Source organism: Erithacus rubecula, assembly GCF_903797595.1.
Source record: "Erithacus rubecula genome assembly, contig: SUPER_W_unloc_4, whole genome shotgun sequence".
NCBI classification, from domain to species: domain Eukaryota; kingdom Metazoa; phylum Chordata; class Aves; order Passeriformes; family Muscicapidae; genus Erithacus; species Erithacus rubecula.
In genome coordinates, this window is record NW_027636323.1 from 247,258 (window position 1) to 262,058 (window position 14,801).

At 38.8% G+C, this 14,801-nt stretch overlaps 1 protein-coding gene across 2 annotated transcripts in view; it reads left to right on the forward strand.

Moving 5' to 3' along the window:
* LOC306814096 (transcription factor RFX3-like) overlaps positions 1-14,801 on the forward strand; it is a 144,594-nt gene that overhangs the window by 38,273 nt on the left and 91,520 nt on the right. For both annotated transcript variants that reach the window (XM_079329820.1, XM_079329821.1), the window contains one exon: positions 10,138-10,212. In XM_079329820.1, the coding sequence (XP_079185946.1) occupies positions 10,138-10,212 (75 nt within the window). The remainder of the gene's footprint in view (positions 1-10,137; positions 10,213-14,801) is intronic.

The following is a 14,801-nucleotide window of genomic DNA, read 5'->3' on the forward strand; positions in this document are numbered from 1 at the left end:
AAGCCCCAAAAGCAGAAAAACACCCACCTAGATAAAACAGCCCGGGGGAGGGGCCGGCAGCTCCATGGTGGGGGGTAGGGAGAGGAGCTAGTCAAAACATAACCCATAACAGATGGGAAAGCATGGGTGCACCAACTCAAGGAGGGAAACACTCACCAAGGGAGCTCCATTAAAGTGAGAGTAGTTTCAACCTTTCAGGACAAGGATGCAGGGTATTACAGATGGGAGGATGATCTCCCCGATCCTCTGGAAGGAATCTCTGGCATGTATGACCAGGAAAGAAATGATAACCAGGGCTAGAGGGGCCCTGCCTCTAGCCAGAGAGAGGCATGGGAAAACTGAGTCTTTTGGACGATGTTGATCCAATGGCCTGGCACATCAGAGCCACAAAAATACGGGGCATTAGTTGGTACTGGTGCACAATGTACCCTAATGCCATCAGGACATGTGGGGGCAGAACCTTTTTCCATTGCCAGGGTGACACGGGGATTGCAGGAATTAACTCTGTTGGAAGCTGAGGTGAGCCTGACTGGGAAGGAGCAGCAGAAACATTCAGTTGTGACCAGCCCAGAGGCTCCAAATATTTTGGGCATAGACATCCTCCGAAAAAGTTATTTCAAAGACCCAGAGGGCCTCAGGTGGGCTTTTGGTATAGCTGCGGTAGAGGCAGAGGGCATTAAGCAATTGAATGTCTTTCCAGGAGTGTCAGAGAACCCATCTGCAGTAGGACTCCTGAAGGTGACAGAAAAACAGGTACCAAATGCCACCTCGACAGTGCACTGCAGGCAGTATTGGACAAATCAAGATGCTGTGATCCCCATCCACAAGATGATCCGTGAGCTGAAGAGCCAAGGGGTGGTCAGTAAGGCCCACTCACCCTTCAAAAGTCCCATCTGGCCTGTGCACAAGTCTGATGGATAATAGAGATTAACTGTAGGCTATCGTGCATTGAATGAAGTGACTCTACCACTGAGTGCTGCTGTGCCAGACATGCTGGAACTCTAGTACGAGCTGGAGTCCAAGGCAGCAAGGTGGTATGCCACCATTGACATTGCAAATGCATTTTTCATCATCCCTCTGGCAACAGAGTGCAGGCCTCAGTTTACTTACACCTGGGGGGGCGTGCAGTACACCTGGAACCGACTGCCCCAGGGATGAAAACACAACCCCACCATCTGCCATGGACTGATCCAGGCCGCACTGGAAGACGGTGAAGCTCCATAACATCTCTAATACATCGATGACATCATTGTGTTGGGGAACACAGCAATGGAGGTATTTGAGAAAGGAGAGAGGATTATCCAAATTCTGCTGGAAGCTGGCTTTGCCATCAAGAAGAGCAAAGTCAAAGGACCTGCCCGAGAGATCCAGTTCCTGAGAGTAAAGTGGCAAGACAGACGGTGTCAGATCCCCACTGAAGTCATCAGCAAGATCACTGCAATGTCTCCACTGACCAGCAAGAAGAAAACACAAGTTTTCCTAGGTGCCATATACTTTTGGAGAATTCACATTCCTAAGTACAGCCAGATTGTGGGCTCTCTCTACCTGGTTACCCACAAGAAGAACAATTTCCACTGGGGCCCTGAACAGCAGCAAGCCTTTGCCCAGATCAAACAGGAGATCACTCATGTGGTAACCCTTGGCCAAGTCAGGACGGGACCAGAGGTGAAGAATGTGCTTTACTCTGCAGCCAGGAACAAGGGCTTGTCTTGGAGTCTTTGGCAGAAGGTGTCTGGTGAGACTCGAGGCCAACCCCTGGGATTTCGAAGCAGAAGTTTGCAAAGATGATCTGAGCTTCCCTCTGGCTAGCTCAATACTAGAAGGAAACCCAGAGCCCTTCAGGAATGAGATAAAAGAACAAAAGAGGGTCCTTCTCCCGAAGGGGTTTCTCAGCTTTATTCCGGATGGCTTTCAGGGAGAAAGAGGAAGTAGGAATGCCTGGCTGTGATCTTTAAACCTCCCGCCAGGGGCGGAGTTAAACCAGACCTTAGCCAGTCAGCCTAGGGCAGAGGGGAAAGGGGAGGGGAAAGGACTGAACCACAAGACATGGTATGGGGGAAGTCAGGGAGATACCATTCTCAGTGCTACACAGACCAAGTATATGAAATATAACAGAAGTTACAGGTTGGAAGACAACTACACTCCCACAGAGAAGGAAATCTTGGCCGCCTATGAAGGAGTTCAAGCTGCCTCAGAAATGATTGGCACAGAAGCACAACTCATCTTGGCATCCTGAATACCAGTGCTGGGGTGGATGTTTAATTGAAAGGTTTCCTCTACCCACCACATGGAGCAAATGGATTTTTCTTAGTAAAGACCTGTTATTCATATTCCTATATCTTTTCCTTAATTTCAAAATTGTAGCAATTTGGAGGGAGGAGGTTTACATTTTCCATTTCAAGAGAAGCTCCTGCCTTTCTTAGCAGACACCTGTCTTTACAACCAAGACAGGGGTTTAGTATCTCAAGTGCATGAGAAAGGTGAGGTATACAGACTACTTTTTGATTTGTATAAGGGGATTTTATTGAAGAGAGAGTGGAAGTGATAATTTCTCCAGGCATTTGAAAAATCCAGTAAGGAACTAGATATGGACACTGAATTGTCTTTTGAGAACTTAGGGAGAAGAGAGTCATCTGGTATAAACACCAAAGATTTTGAATTTTTATCCAGTCATAGATGTTATATATGCTTCTGCTCAATATGTTGGCTCCATATGTTGATTTCTGATCATAAGAAATATTTATATTCCTCCGTCAATATGCATGCTCTGTGCACATACAGAGTACTGAAGATAACTGCATCTGAAATACCCTCACATCAACATCAGAAAAAACCAAAAATATTAATGCCCCTATTCATTTCTCCCAGCATTCCTATCTGATTAGGGACAGAAAAGAAATCCTCAGACTAATTAAACATTTAATCTGGGAAAGGTGTGAATTTTGGAGGCCATTATTTTCTTGAACTTGTCCGTCTTCCACTTATTTATCATAAATATATTAGTTACAGTATTCTGTTTTGGAAGGCAAACAGAAATAAAAAAAGGTGATACAGTAGTAGAGACCACAACTATATCTAAGTCTGTGTCCTGGTTTGAAAGACAGGTATTTGCCAAGAAATGCAGGAGCTCCTCCCTGAGATGGAGAATGCAGACTCTTCTCCCTCCTGATTATTATAATTTTGGAATCAGGGGCTCTCAGGCAGAGATATGGGAGTAGGAATAACAGTTCTTTATACACACACACACATATATATATATATATATATATATATATATATATATATATATATCAAGGCAAACAAAACACAACAGCTAGGAAATTAACAATAAAACAGAAAACAGAACAGGAACCCAGCAACAGTTCCAACAACACCTTTCCTCTGTGGTGCAGTTACCATCCTAGCTGGCAGGCAGCGCCGGCCAGCTCTTGGTAGCAGGGGGAGGTGCGGTGATCCCACGTGGCTGCAGGGGCGCTGGGGGTTATGACGGCTGTGTCCTGAATAGGAAGGGTGGAGGAGAGACGCTGCTCATGGATTTTGGGGACAGTGTCGGTCCCGGTGCTCCAACAGGATGAATGGAGGTAGAGGTGGGAGAGCGTCCAGACAGGGGGTTGCAGCCTCCCCTAGCCGAGGAAAGCAGCTCCCGCCATCGGTGTGGCACAGCAGGGTTTTTCCAGTGATCGTTCTCCTCCGAGCCAAACGAGCAGGAGCCCGAGAGAGAGCAGCTACCCTCACCTCCTTTACCCATCCATGCTAGGGTGTAACCAACAAGTTCTTAGCATCAGAATGGGAAAAATGCCACAAAGAGAAAAGGGAAACAAAACCCAACCCCCAACAGTCTGTCTGTGGATTACCATAAATTTCAATATTTTCATTATTTGACTGCTGTTCTTATTGAAGTGGACAACATTGTTCCAGTAATTCATTATTTTCTCTCATTCTCCTTTGAATATGAGCTTCCTCCTGCTGTTTGTGCATCTAGTCCAATATAAACACTTCTAAAGCTTTTTTGAGTTATTTTAAAGTTGGCATATATAAAATATCAGATGTATTTCATGATCTTTTTGTGTATATGTACAAAACTTTTTTTCACAAAAACCTAAAACAATTGCATTTTTTTCTTCTGTCTTTCAATTACTTTTTCATTTTCTTGAGCGAAATCCAATATAACCTTATAAAAGCTCTACTACAGTTGCTTAGTCTGTGAGAACTTTCAAGAGAATCTTTCACATTTATTGGGTGTTGGATCTGTGAGCTCTCTTTAGATGGTCACTGATGCTTAATTTTCAAGTCTTTGCATCTAGGCAAGTTTGTCTGCCCAATTCAAGGCTCTGGCATGAATACCTCTTCCGAGGACATTAGCATTTGTATGAATGCACTGTTTTGAAATATAAGTGGAAAGGATGTTGGAGTTCTCATCCATTTATCATATAACACTTCAATATAGTGATGTGCATGGACTCTGTTTTAGGATTGTCAATTAGAAAGTAAGAATTATTACCAAGAAAAGTTATAACAGCAAATACAGTTATTACTAGCATCCAATACTTAATTAGCTGTGCTGAATTTATTTTTATTAATGCACATTTGATGAATTAGTAATTTATTAACAACTTAATTTGCATTTCACTTAGCTTAAAGCTTACCATGGCAACATTTTTGAAACAGATAAAGTTAAAATTTGCTAAATATATAGCAGATAAAAATTAAAGGGAGCAGATAAAGTTAAAAATAGGTGCCTGTGTAGAGACATGGACTTCTTTTGGAAATGCAGCAGCAGATGTCTTAAACTTTAATATATCATCAAAAGTAGTCTGTTTTACTGTCAGTGAAGAGGGGTTTAGAAAGGCAAACCAATACAGATAATGAATTAGAGGATGTCCATGTTAATTTCAGTAACTTAGAGCTTAAATTTCTGAGAATTTTTTTTCCTTATGTCCTGACCTCCTCAGAACAACTTAAGTATTTTGTGTCAAATATTTGAATCATGAAGAAAATTAGTTTTCCTTGATATTGACTTTTAGGAAGGAAGTTTTTCAATGTGAATTGGGGATTTTTGAGTGTTTTTCTATGCATATACTATAGAAACATGAGATGTTAATGTATATGTTCATCTGATAAAATGTTAATGGACAAAAATACTTTAAAAATAACATTTAATAAGATTACATAAAGGCTGAACATTGTAGGATTTAGTTGACATATAATAATCACAGTTTTGAATTTATTATCCGCAGAAATGTTCTACCCTTCTTAACCATTAATGACTATGGAAAATAATAAACTAGCATTTTAGAAGGCAAACTGAGTGAACTGACATAGAAGTCTAAAATCACAATTCCCATTATTATCATGCTGTAATTTCCCCACCCATGTTTATATTGATATGTACACTCATGGTAATATGTATTAGTAATGCAGATATGTTTAACATGCTTTGATTGGGGCTGCTGTTGGAATAACTTTTTTCAGTTATCAGTTAAAACATTTTATTAAATGAATTTTCATATAGAAATGGCTCTTCAGTAAGAAGAATTGTATGACTGATCGCACATTCAAACTGATGGGTGTGTGATATTTTTGTCGATTAGCATTCCAGTTGTAAATAGGCCTTTAACTTGATTGATTATCATTATAAATGTAAGGAATGTAATTAATTAACCTCTATATTTGCATAATTTCTAATGTTCAACTTATTTTTGTAATTTTTCTAAAATGTCAAGGCTACAACCAAATAAAAAACACTATTTGGGATAACCATTATTTAAATTGAGATATATGATTAAAATTTATTGCTACTAAAGTTTCTGTTACTTCCCAACATGCAGGGGACTGTTTCATATAGAACATTTTGAAAGCCTGAGGACTCAAGCCTATCAGAAGCCTGGGATTTTTAAAAATAAAAAAAAAATTTGGATGAGAGAGAAGCCAGAATCAGCTGAAATTTTTCAAAATGAGCCAGACAAATGATTCATTGTCTAGAAAATCTGCCTTCAAGTTAAGCCATTAAATACATGTTAGAGAAGGTTAAGAGCTGCATTGTCTATGGTTAGGTCCCTGCATGGGAAAAAGTTTACCTGATGGTAAAGAGACATTTCAGTAGCAGGTTGTCCTGGTTTAAAAGACAGATGTCTGCCAATGAAGGCAGGAACCCACCTGGAATGGAAAGATGACCCTCTCCCTCCAAATTATTATGACTTTGAAATTACAGGACTTCCATACAAAGATATGGGAAAAGGAATAACAGTTCTTTGCAAGACTATACATATACAAAACAAGACAAAACAAACAACAGCATCAACAAAAAAACAAAGAAAACCCAATTACAGCCTTTTCCCACCTGTTAACCAGTTTCCCTTTGGTGTAGTTATGACCACAACCAGCAGGGGGCGATGTTGGCTCATGTCAAGGCAGAGAGGCTACAACAACTCCCCTGCGGCTTCAGAGAGCAGTGTTGGCTCAGGCGGCTTCAGAGGGTGGCCAATGCAATCCCTGAGCTCCCCCCAGGGTGTAATGGCAGCCTCGGAGAGAAAGAGAAGGGGGGGGGGGGGGGGGGAAGAGTTCAGTTTTCCCCATGTTCTCACCTGCACGATATGGTATCCTGGCAATGGCAGAAACCGAGGTTCCAGTTAAACCAGCAGCTCCAGAGAGAGAGAGGAGTTGTGTGTGGGGGGGTCGAGTTTCCCCTGAAGCTCCCACGCACATAGGCATGGGTCTTCCCGGCAATGGGGAGTGTGGAAAAGTCCCCATCGACTGGCAGCTCCTGCAAGCAGAGTGCTCACTCACGCGGGGGTGGGGGGGGGGGGGGGGGGGGGGGCGGCACCAAAAACCACCCGCACTGCCTGGAATGCAAGGGTCGTTGGCCAGTCTTTTGTACCTTAATTGCCCATCATTCATTCATTCTCCCTGGGTTTCAACTGCCCTTTCCTCTCAGTGTCCCCCTTTTCAGGAAACAAATGGCAGAAAATTCACTGAAAAAAAACAAATCCACAATACAGGTAAAGCTCAAAAGGCAATTCATCAAAATTTAGACAAGGAATACTGCACAAAATATTTAATGATGAAAATAATTTATATTGGAACAAGTTACGCTAGAATATCATGAATACTTATAATTTATAATATAGATCAAAAGTCTTTCTGGAAGACTTGCTGTAGTTCAGTAATATTTCATGAGATTAAAGAAAGGTGAATTAAAGGTAAATTTTAGAGGCAATGAACTCTTCTTGACCTACATTATGATGGCAATCAACAAAGAGATGGGACCCCCCACATGCATAAAAAAGAGATGAGACCCCCCCTTTGATGCAAGCACAAAGCTGATTTATTGATTTCACACATCAATTTATATACCTTTTCAACTGCAGCTAAAAATAGCACAACCACATGATTGGTGTTTCTAAGTAGCATTATTTAATCAGAGCTCTGCACAGACCCTCTGCATAGACCTGTACAGACCAGCATAGGCATGTACAGTCTTGCATGATTTATCTTAAACAAAGAACACCAAGCACATCTTCTGCTTCCCCATTCAGGGTTTTGCCTCAGCTTGCCAGGGCTTGTGGCATACCAAACCTAGTACATCCACTTCAGCCATGAGTTGAGCAGTGCTCTGAGTCCTGTTCTCTAGCTGTATTTCTACGCATTATTAAAAAAAAAAAAATAAGACAAGCTGATCATAGTAATCATTAAGATCTCTGGCTTTAAAATCTATGGAATGCCATCCTAGAGGGACCTGGACAAGCTCATATTCTGGGCCCATAAGAACCTTGTATGTTTTAAGATGGCCCAGTTCAAGGTGCTGCACCTGGGTAGGGGAAAACCACTGGGGGATGATCAAGAACAGCCCTGCTGAGAAGGACTTGGGGGTGCTCGTGGATGAGAGACTGGACATGAGCTGGCAATGTGTGCTTGCTGCCCAGAAAGCTGATGGTATCCTGGGCTTCAACAAAAGCAGCATGGTCAGCAGGGTAAGGGAGGTGATTCTGCCCTTTACTTTACTCTGGTGAGACCCACCCTGGAGGCCATCAAGATGATCAGAGGGCTGAAGCATCTCTCCTCTGAAGAAAGGCTGAGATAGTTGAGAGTTGTTCATCCTGGAGAAGAGAAGGCTTTGGGGAGACCTTACTGTGGCCTTTCAGTACCTCAAGGGAGCCAAGAAGAAAAACTGAGAGGGACTTTTTACAAGAGCATGTAGTGGCAGGACAAGGGGGAATGGCTTCAGACTGAAAGAGAATAGGTTTAGATTAGATATTAGGAAGAATTCTTTACTGTGAGAGTGGTGAGGCCCTGGCACAGGTTTCCCAGAGAAGTTGTGGATACCCCATCCCCAGAAGCATTCACGGCCAGGTTGAATGGGGGTCTCAGGCACTTTGTCTAATGAAATGTGTCCCTGCCCATGGTGGAGGGGTTGGAACTGGATGATTCTTAAGGTCCCTTCCAACCTAAACCATTCAATGATTATATATATATATATATTCATAATTTATTATTTTTAAAAGACTGTTTTTTTGAACAGGTCACAAAAATATCTCAATGAAGTGAGAGGGTAATGTAATAGCTTGAACGAGCAGCAGGAGGCAGGACTTCAGCCCTGTAGTATTGCTGTAGAGAAGATATTGTCAAAGAGTGGAGTGAGATTCAAAATTATGATTTAAATTATGCATCATGTTATACTACCATGTTAAAATGGGACAGTCTATGGTTGTACTATATAGTGAGTTGATCTTAGTATGATGAAATCTTAACCTCTTAATTTTTAATATACAGTATCCTTTTAAATTTGACCTTTTCTGTCTGATTGAATAATTTCACTTAATAGTATTTTCTACTGAAGCAAGAAAAAAAATGTCTTCAAACATTATTTTTGCAAAATTTCTTGCATACTCATCAGATCCTAGTATGTTTATATCAAAAGGCTTATATTCCTAATAGTAAACAGTTGTAAGAAAGACTTCCTTTTTCATTGAGAATTCCTACAATAAGAATACTATTTGCTTAGCTTATAAAAGGGGAAAGCACATTTTATTTATGCACTAAGTGAAATATAATCTGAAATATTTTTCAGTTTTGTGCTGTATATTGAGTGAACTCATTTTAATAATGCAATTTGCAAGTATAAACTTTGGATAATAGTGTAGTAGTTAAAGAAGTGTAGGGAAGATTTATTTTAAAACTGTCAACAGTGGACATAAATGGTTTTAAATGTACAGATGCTTTTCCATTGCTTTTCTGTTTTTTCCATTTAATGTGGATCATTATGTAGCTTCTTTTACTGTACATCCCATTGTCTCGATGACTTTCAATGTTTTTGCTATTCTAACTCTGCATCTAAACTACAGTTAGATTGTAATTTTATTTTTGTCATTATTGAATTAATAAGATGTATTCATATGGAAGGGAAGAATAGGAATGGATATGGTTGTCTTTACTCATTTGTATTAGGAGTAATGCTACTGTATAATTAGGGGTTTATAATACTTTTTCCTTTAAAAGTATTATTTTGAACCCATCTGATTTTTTATTTTCTTTTAAGGATGGATCTTGCTGTCTGTGTAAGCCTCCAATTTTCATTTACTTTGAGAGCTCTGGATAGTCAAAGAATGCTCTAACAGGCTGTAGGGGGTTATATCCTGTACAATGAAGCTAATGGCAGAAAACCTACTGAATGACTGAGATTTTACTCCATGGCTGTAGACAGCAGATATTTTGCTTCTTATTCACACTCAGTGTGCACAGTTATTTCTCAAATACTTAGAGGAAGAAACACTGAGGCATTTCTTAGGCTTTTATTCTGTTTTTTTTTTCTTTTATTCAAAACACTAATTGTTTAGTAATGTTTACTGTTTGTGATATAGTTTACTAGTAAATCCACTTCTCTTATTTCATGAGTAGGGAGGAAGGTAAATTGAACTTTGAAAGTGGAATCCTGCAGTATATATGCAAGCAAAATGCCACTCAGACTTCCCTCGGAGGTTTGCCTTCTTGAGGACTTCAGGATGAGGCCTTAAAGTAGAAAATATCCCTTAGCTGTGACCAAACTAGATATTTCTGTTGAACTTAAGGGAATCTACCAGAATTTTTCTGATTAGCCTTTTATACTGTCTTGAGTCATTTTCTAATGACATCTATTATCAGATTGAAATGGCGATTGAGACACTTCAAAAGTCTGATGGTCTTTCTACTCACAGAAGCTCTCTTCTCAACAGCCATGTAAGTTCTCTTCTTTCATGAAAGCTAATCTCTATCTTGTTCTGCATGCTTAGCCTGCCTCTAAATGTTTGTTTTAATTTAGTACTATTTTTTGCTTGCAATCTTTTCATTTTAGTTGCTTGTAATCTACATCTTATGTCACTATATTTTGTCAGGCTAAGTGTCATGACACTGTAAAGTGCATTTCTTTTCTAAGTCTGTACTGTGTTAATGCAGCTTAACATATTTGTCTATTTTGTGGGTCCCAATATAAATGTAAAAGCAATAAACAAATAACCCTTAGGTAGTCTGTGTTGACATTAAAAAATAATTTTCTATAATTTGTGTACCTGATATAATAATTTAAGAGCAGGTAAAGGGGGAAAGAAGCAGTGAACACAGTTTGAATAAAAATATACTTTGGATTTATTTTCAAATGTTTCTATTATTCTGAATGTTTATTATAACAATTCTGAAGATCCATCTCATTAGTTTAAAAATTAAAACAGTCTGTTAGTGTCTAATATGTTTTCTTCTTCTGCCTTTTGTTCTGTCTTTGCAAATCCTGTAGTTCAGAATTTTCCATAATAAAAGGCTGAAGATGTTTGCATAAAAAGATGGTTGCAAATATAGTGGTAAAGCCAGTAAATATAACTTTTATGTAAAGGAGTAAGGATCAAAATCGAATTCTCAGTTTGTTTTTAAATAGTGCTAGTCTTTCTTGAAATGTTGTGCAAAGTGTTTTTTCTTCAGCTGGTATAAATAGTTTTTTATTTTTTATTGCTGCTAAATTTCTATACATACTGCATCCTTTTTGCTTCTCAGCCTTGCTAACAAACATAAACTTATATATTTTTTCAGATTCTTGTATTTCTTTATCACAGAAAAGCAAATATTGATTGTAATATGAATGTATGAGTATATTGGGTAGAGTCTCTACACTTATTTTGATTTGTTGACATCCCCTCCCCCCACCAAGAATGTGGTAATATGGAGGTGAAAACCAAAATTGTTTTGTACAAGATTATCATCATGGTAGAAAAAGACATCAGGAGCCAGTACAATTTATTGGAAGATAATTTAGTTTTCTTTGAAAATGCTAAAAATTAGGTGAAGGAAATTGAATTCTGTAAAATGTGAAGAAAGATATTTAGATCATGTTAAGACAACCTAGAAACATGCTAAAATTATTTTAGCATCATAATTAAATAAGTGATAACTTTTTTTGCAAAATGCCAAAAATATGTATTAAAACTTAGATATACAAAGAATTGCTAAATCTGCCTTGAATCTGACAAGGAAATCCAGAATCTTCATAATGAAAACAATAACAATTAAATTACAAGCTTTTCTACATCAGAAAACTGCATTTCTCTATTTGCTGTGTAAAGTATTAGTTAAAAGATCACATAACAGATCCTCCTGGAAGAGGAGGAAACATGGAACACAGGAAGGTTATTAGAGACAGCCAACATGGCTTCAGCAAGGACAAATCATGCCTAACTAATCTAGTGGCCTTGCATGACTGATTTGGTGGGCAAAGAGAGAGGTATGGATGTCATTTATCTAGACATCTGTAAGGCCTTCAATACAGCCCCCTACACCATTCCTGCTGCTAAATTTGAGAGATATGGGTTTGATGGGTAGACTCTTAGATGGATAAGAAACTGGCTGGATGGATGCATCCAAAGCATTACAGCAAACAGCTCAATGTCCAAACAAGGATCAGTAATGAGTTGTGTCCCTCAAGGGCCTGTACTAGGACCACTGCCATTTAATATCTTCATCAATGGCTTAGATGGTGGGATAGAGTGGGTCTAAGTAGGGCCACTAAAATGATCAGAGGACTGGAATACCTCTCCTATGAAAAAAAGCAGAGAGAGTTCAGGTTTTTCAGCCTGGAGAAGGCTCCATGGAGACCTTATTGCAGCATTTCAGTACTTAAAGGGGGCATATGAGAAAGATGAAAAGAGACTTTTTACCAGGGCCTGTAGTGACAGCAAAAGGAGCAATAGTTTTAAACTGGAAGACGATAGATTAAAATTGAACATAAGGAAGGAAGTTCTTTACAATGAGGGTAATGAGACATTGGAACAATCAGGTTGCACAAAGAAGTTGTGGCTGCCCCGTCCCTGGAAGTCTTCACTGTCAGATTAATGGGGCTCTGTGTAACCTGTTCCAGTTAAAAATGTCTGTAATCACTGAAGGGGACTCAGACTAGATGGCCTGTAAAGGTCTCTTTCAACTCAAACTATTCTATGATTTTATGAAAATATCTTTCTAATAAGGAGATTTGCATCTGTCTGTTATGGTAGTCTTATTCTGATGTTTCTTAACTGTTTTGAGGTATTTTCAAAACTACTGAAAGACAAATAGAGGGATCTATTGAGGATTCTGAAGTCTGTAACCTACCAAATAATCATGTCAACCTTTTTTTTTATTGAAATATTTTCACCCTGGAACAAATATCCCTACGTTGGACTTATCTTGGGTTTTGCTTTCCCATTGTTGACTAATGCTGAGCTGTGTTTGAAAGAATATCTGTCAAATACAGATCATTAGTAAAATGCACTGAAATGAATCCTAATAAATTATAATTAATCTGGAGAAAATCTAATACTATATTTAGAAATTAAATTGTAAATAATTTGGAGATTTTGTCAATATTTTTTTTCTTTGTGAGGTAAAACAAATTGCTCATATTCCATAAACTAATTAGCATAGTTTAAATGGTAAGTTTGAAGGCTAAATGAAGATAAAGTGAAATGGTTTTGATAATGCACTCATGTAAAGGTAAAAGTTTATAATATTTTCCCAGGCTTTGTTTCAGAATGGTAAATGCTCAAGTTCATAAAAAATTGTAAATGTTGAGACTGCATTTATACCCAAAAGCTGATATAAGGATGATGAGCTGCACTTTTTAATGTTTATTTAAAGTGCAACGTTATCTACATCCATCTTGCAAACAGCTAGATCATGCTTCTCCTACATCTTTACACAGAGCTCTTATTAAGAAATATAAGCATGATAGTTCTGGTGATGATTTCTGTAAGAAAGTAAACATGAAGATGTTCTTTGAAAGGTCTTGAGCAAATGTTTTACTTTTTTTTTTGAATTTTCTTATATTGTGTTCAGTAAATTGCTCACAACTGACAAACAGAACTGTATGTCAAATATATTCATTATAATCTAATTTTTACTAATAGTTCTGCAATAAAGAAGGGTCAGAGTGGAAACTTATTTCAAGAGCAATGGTCACTAAAATGTTGATATTCTTGTTCTGCAAATTACATGTTATATGGAACATTACTAGAACAGAATTTGTTCAGTGATCTATTAGTAAGTAGCTCTGCAGAGTAGCATATTCAGAATCACATAATTTTACTCTAGTTTAAACACATATTTTGGTGATATTAATTACGTTGATGAACTAAAGTGAAATGGATTAAACAATTGTGTGAGGGTCCAGCATACTGGAATAAAACTTTGTTCCAAATGCCAAAACCAAATTCATGGTTTGGGGATTTATTGGATGCTCAAAGTAAGTCTAGACTTTATGTAAGATTTGTGAAACTGGAAAATTTGGATGTTCATTCTAATTCATTTTGGCATAATTACTTTCTTAAGTAATTAGTAAATACAAGATGAAAACAAAATTTGTAAATTCTTCAAGTGGAAATTAAAGGGAAATTCTGTGGAGGGAGCAGGGCCCCTTGCAAGGCCTCCCTGGAGAGCTATTCCCTAGATAAGAATTGCTTAGTCATGGTGACTAGGCTAAGAGACCCTTCTCCCCACTTTGGAACCCTGCTTTATCTCCTTGTAAAACTATTGGTCATGTTTCCTCAGCCTCAAATCATTGGTCCTTCTGCCAAGCCATGCCTTCCCTATAAAAAACCCTACTTCTACCCAGTTCAGTGGATTGCTGCTGTCACTGGACTCCCTTTGCAGAAGCAGACAATAAAGAACTCTGTGGAACCTCTACACAGTGCTTCCTGTCTCTCATCCCAGCATCGGCCGAGGTACCTTGCAAGCTAAGCTGAAATCACTCAGAGCTGAAATCACTAAAAGAGCGGATCACCTGAAATCCAGGCCTTGCTTGCATTTGGTACCTTGTGGCTGAGACTGCCTAAGACTCCGGGACCGGCTGTTCCTTGTGGGACTTTATCCGGGATGTTGGTGGCAGCCAGGGTCCAACTGACCCCCGGCACCAGCCTGAACAAAATTCCAAGGATAGGAAACCATGGGGGAGAAAGGGGCAAGCTAAGTAAAATGATAGTATCCTCAAAAATCTGAAACCCCATAAGTTAAATATAGAATCATAGGATTATTTAGGTTGGAAAATACCTCTAAGATCATTAAATCCAACTAGTAACACTGTCAAGTCCACCACTAAACCATGTCCCTAAGTGCCGCAGCTACATGTCTTTTAAATGCCTCCAGGGTTGGTGACTCAACCACTTCACTGGGCAGTCTGTTTCAATGCTTGACAACCCTTTAATTGAAGAAAATTTTCCTATATTTACATTTACTCTTGTCCTATTGCTTGTTACTTATGAGAAGAGACTGACACCTCCATCACTACCAGCTCCTTTCAGGTAGTTGTAGAAAGA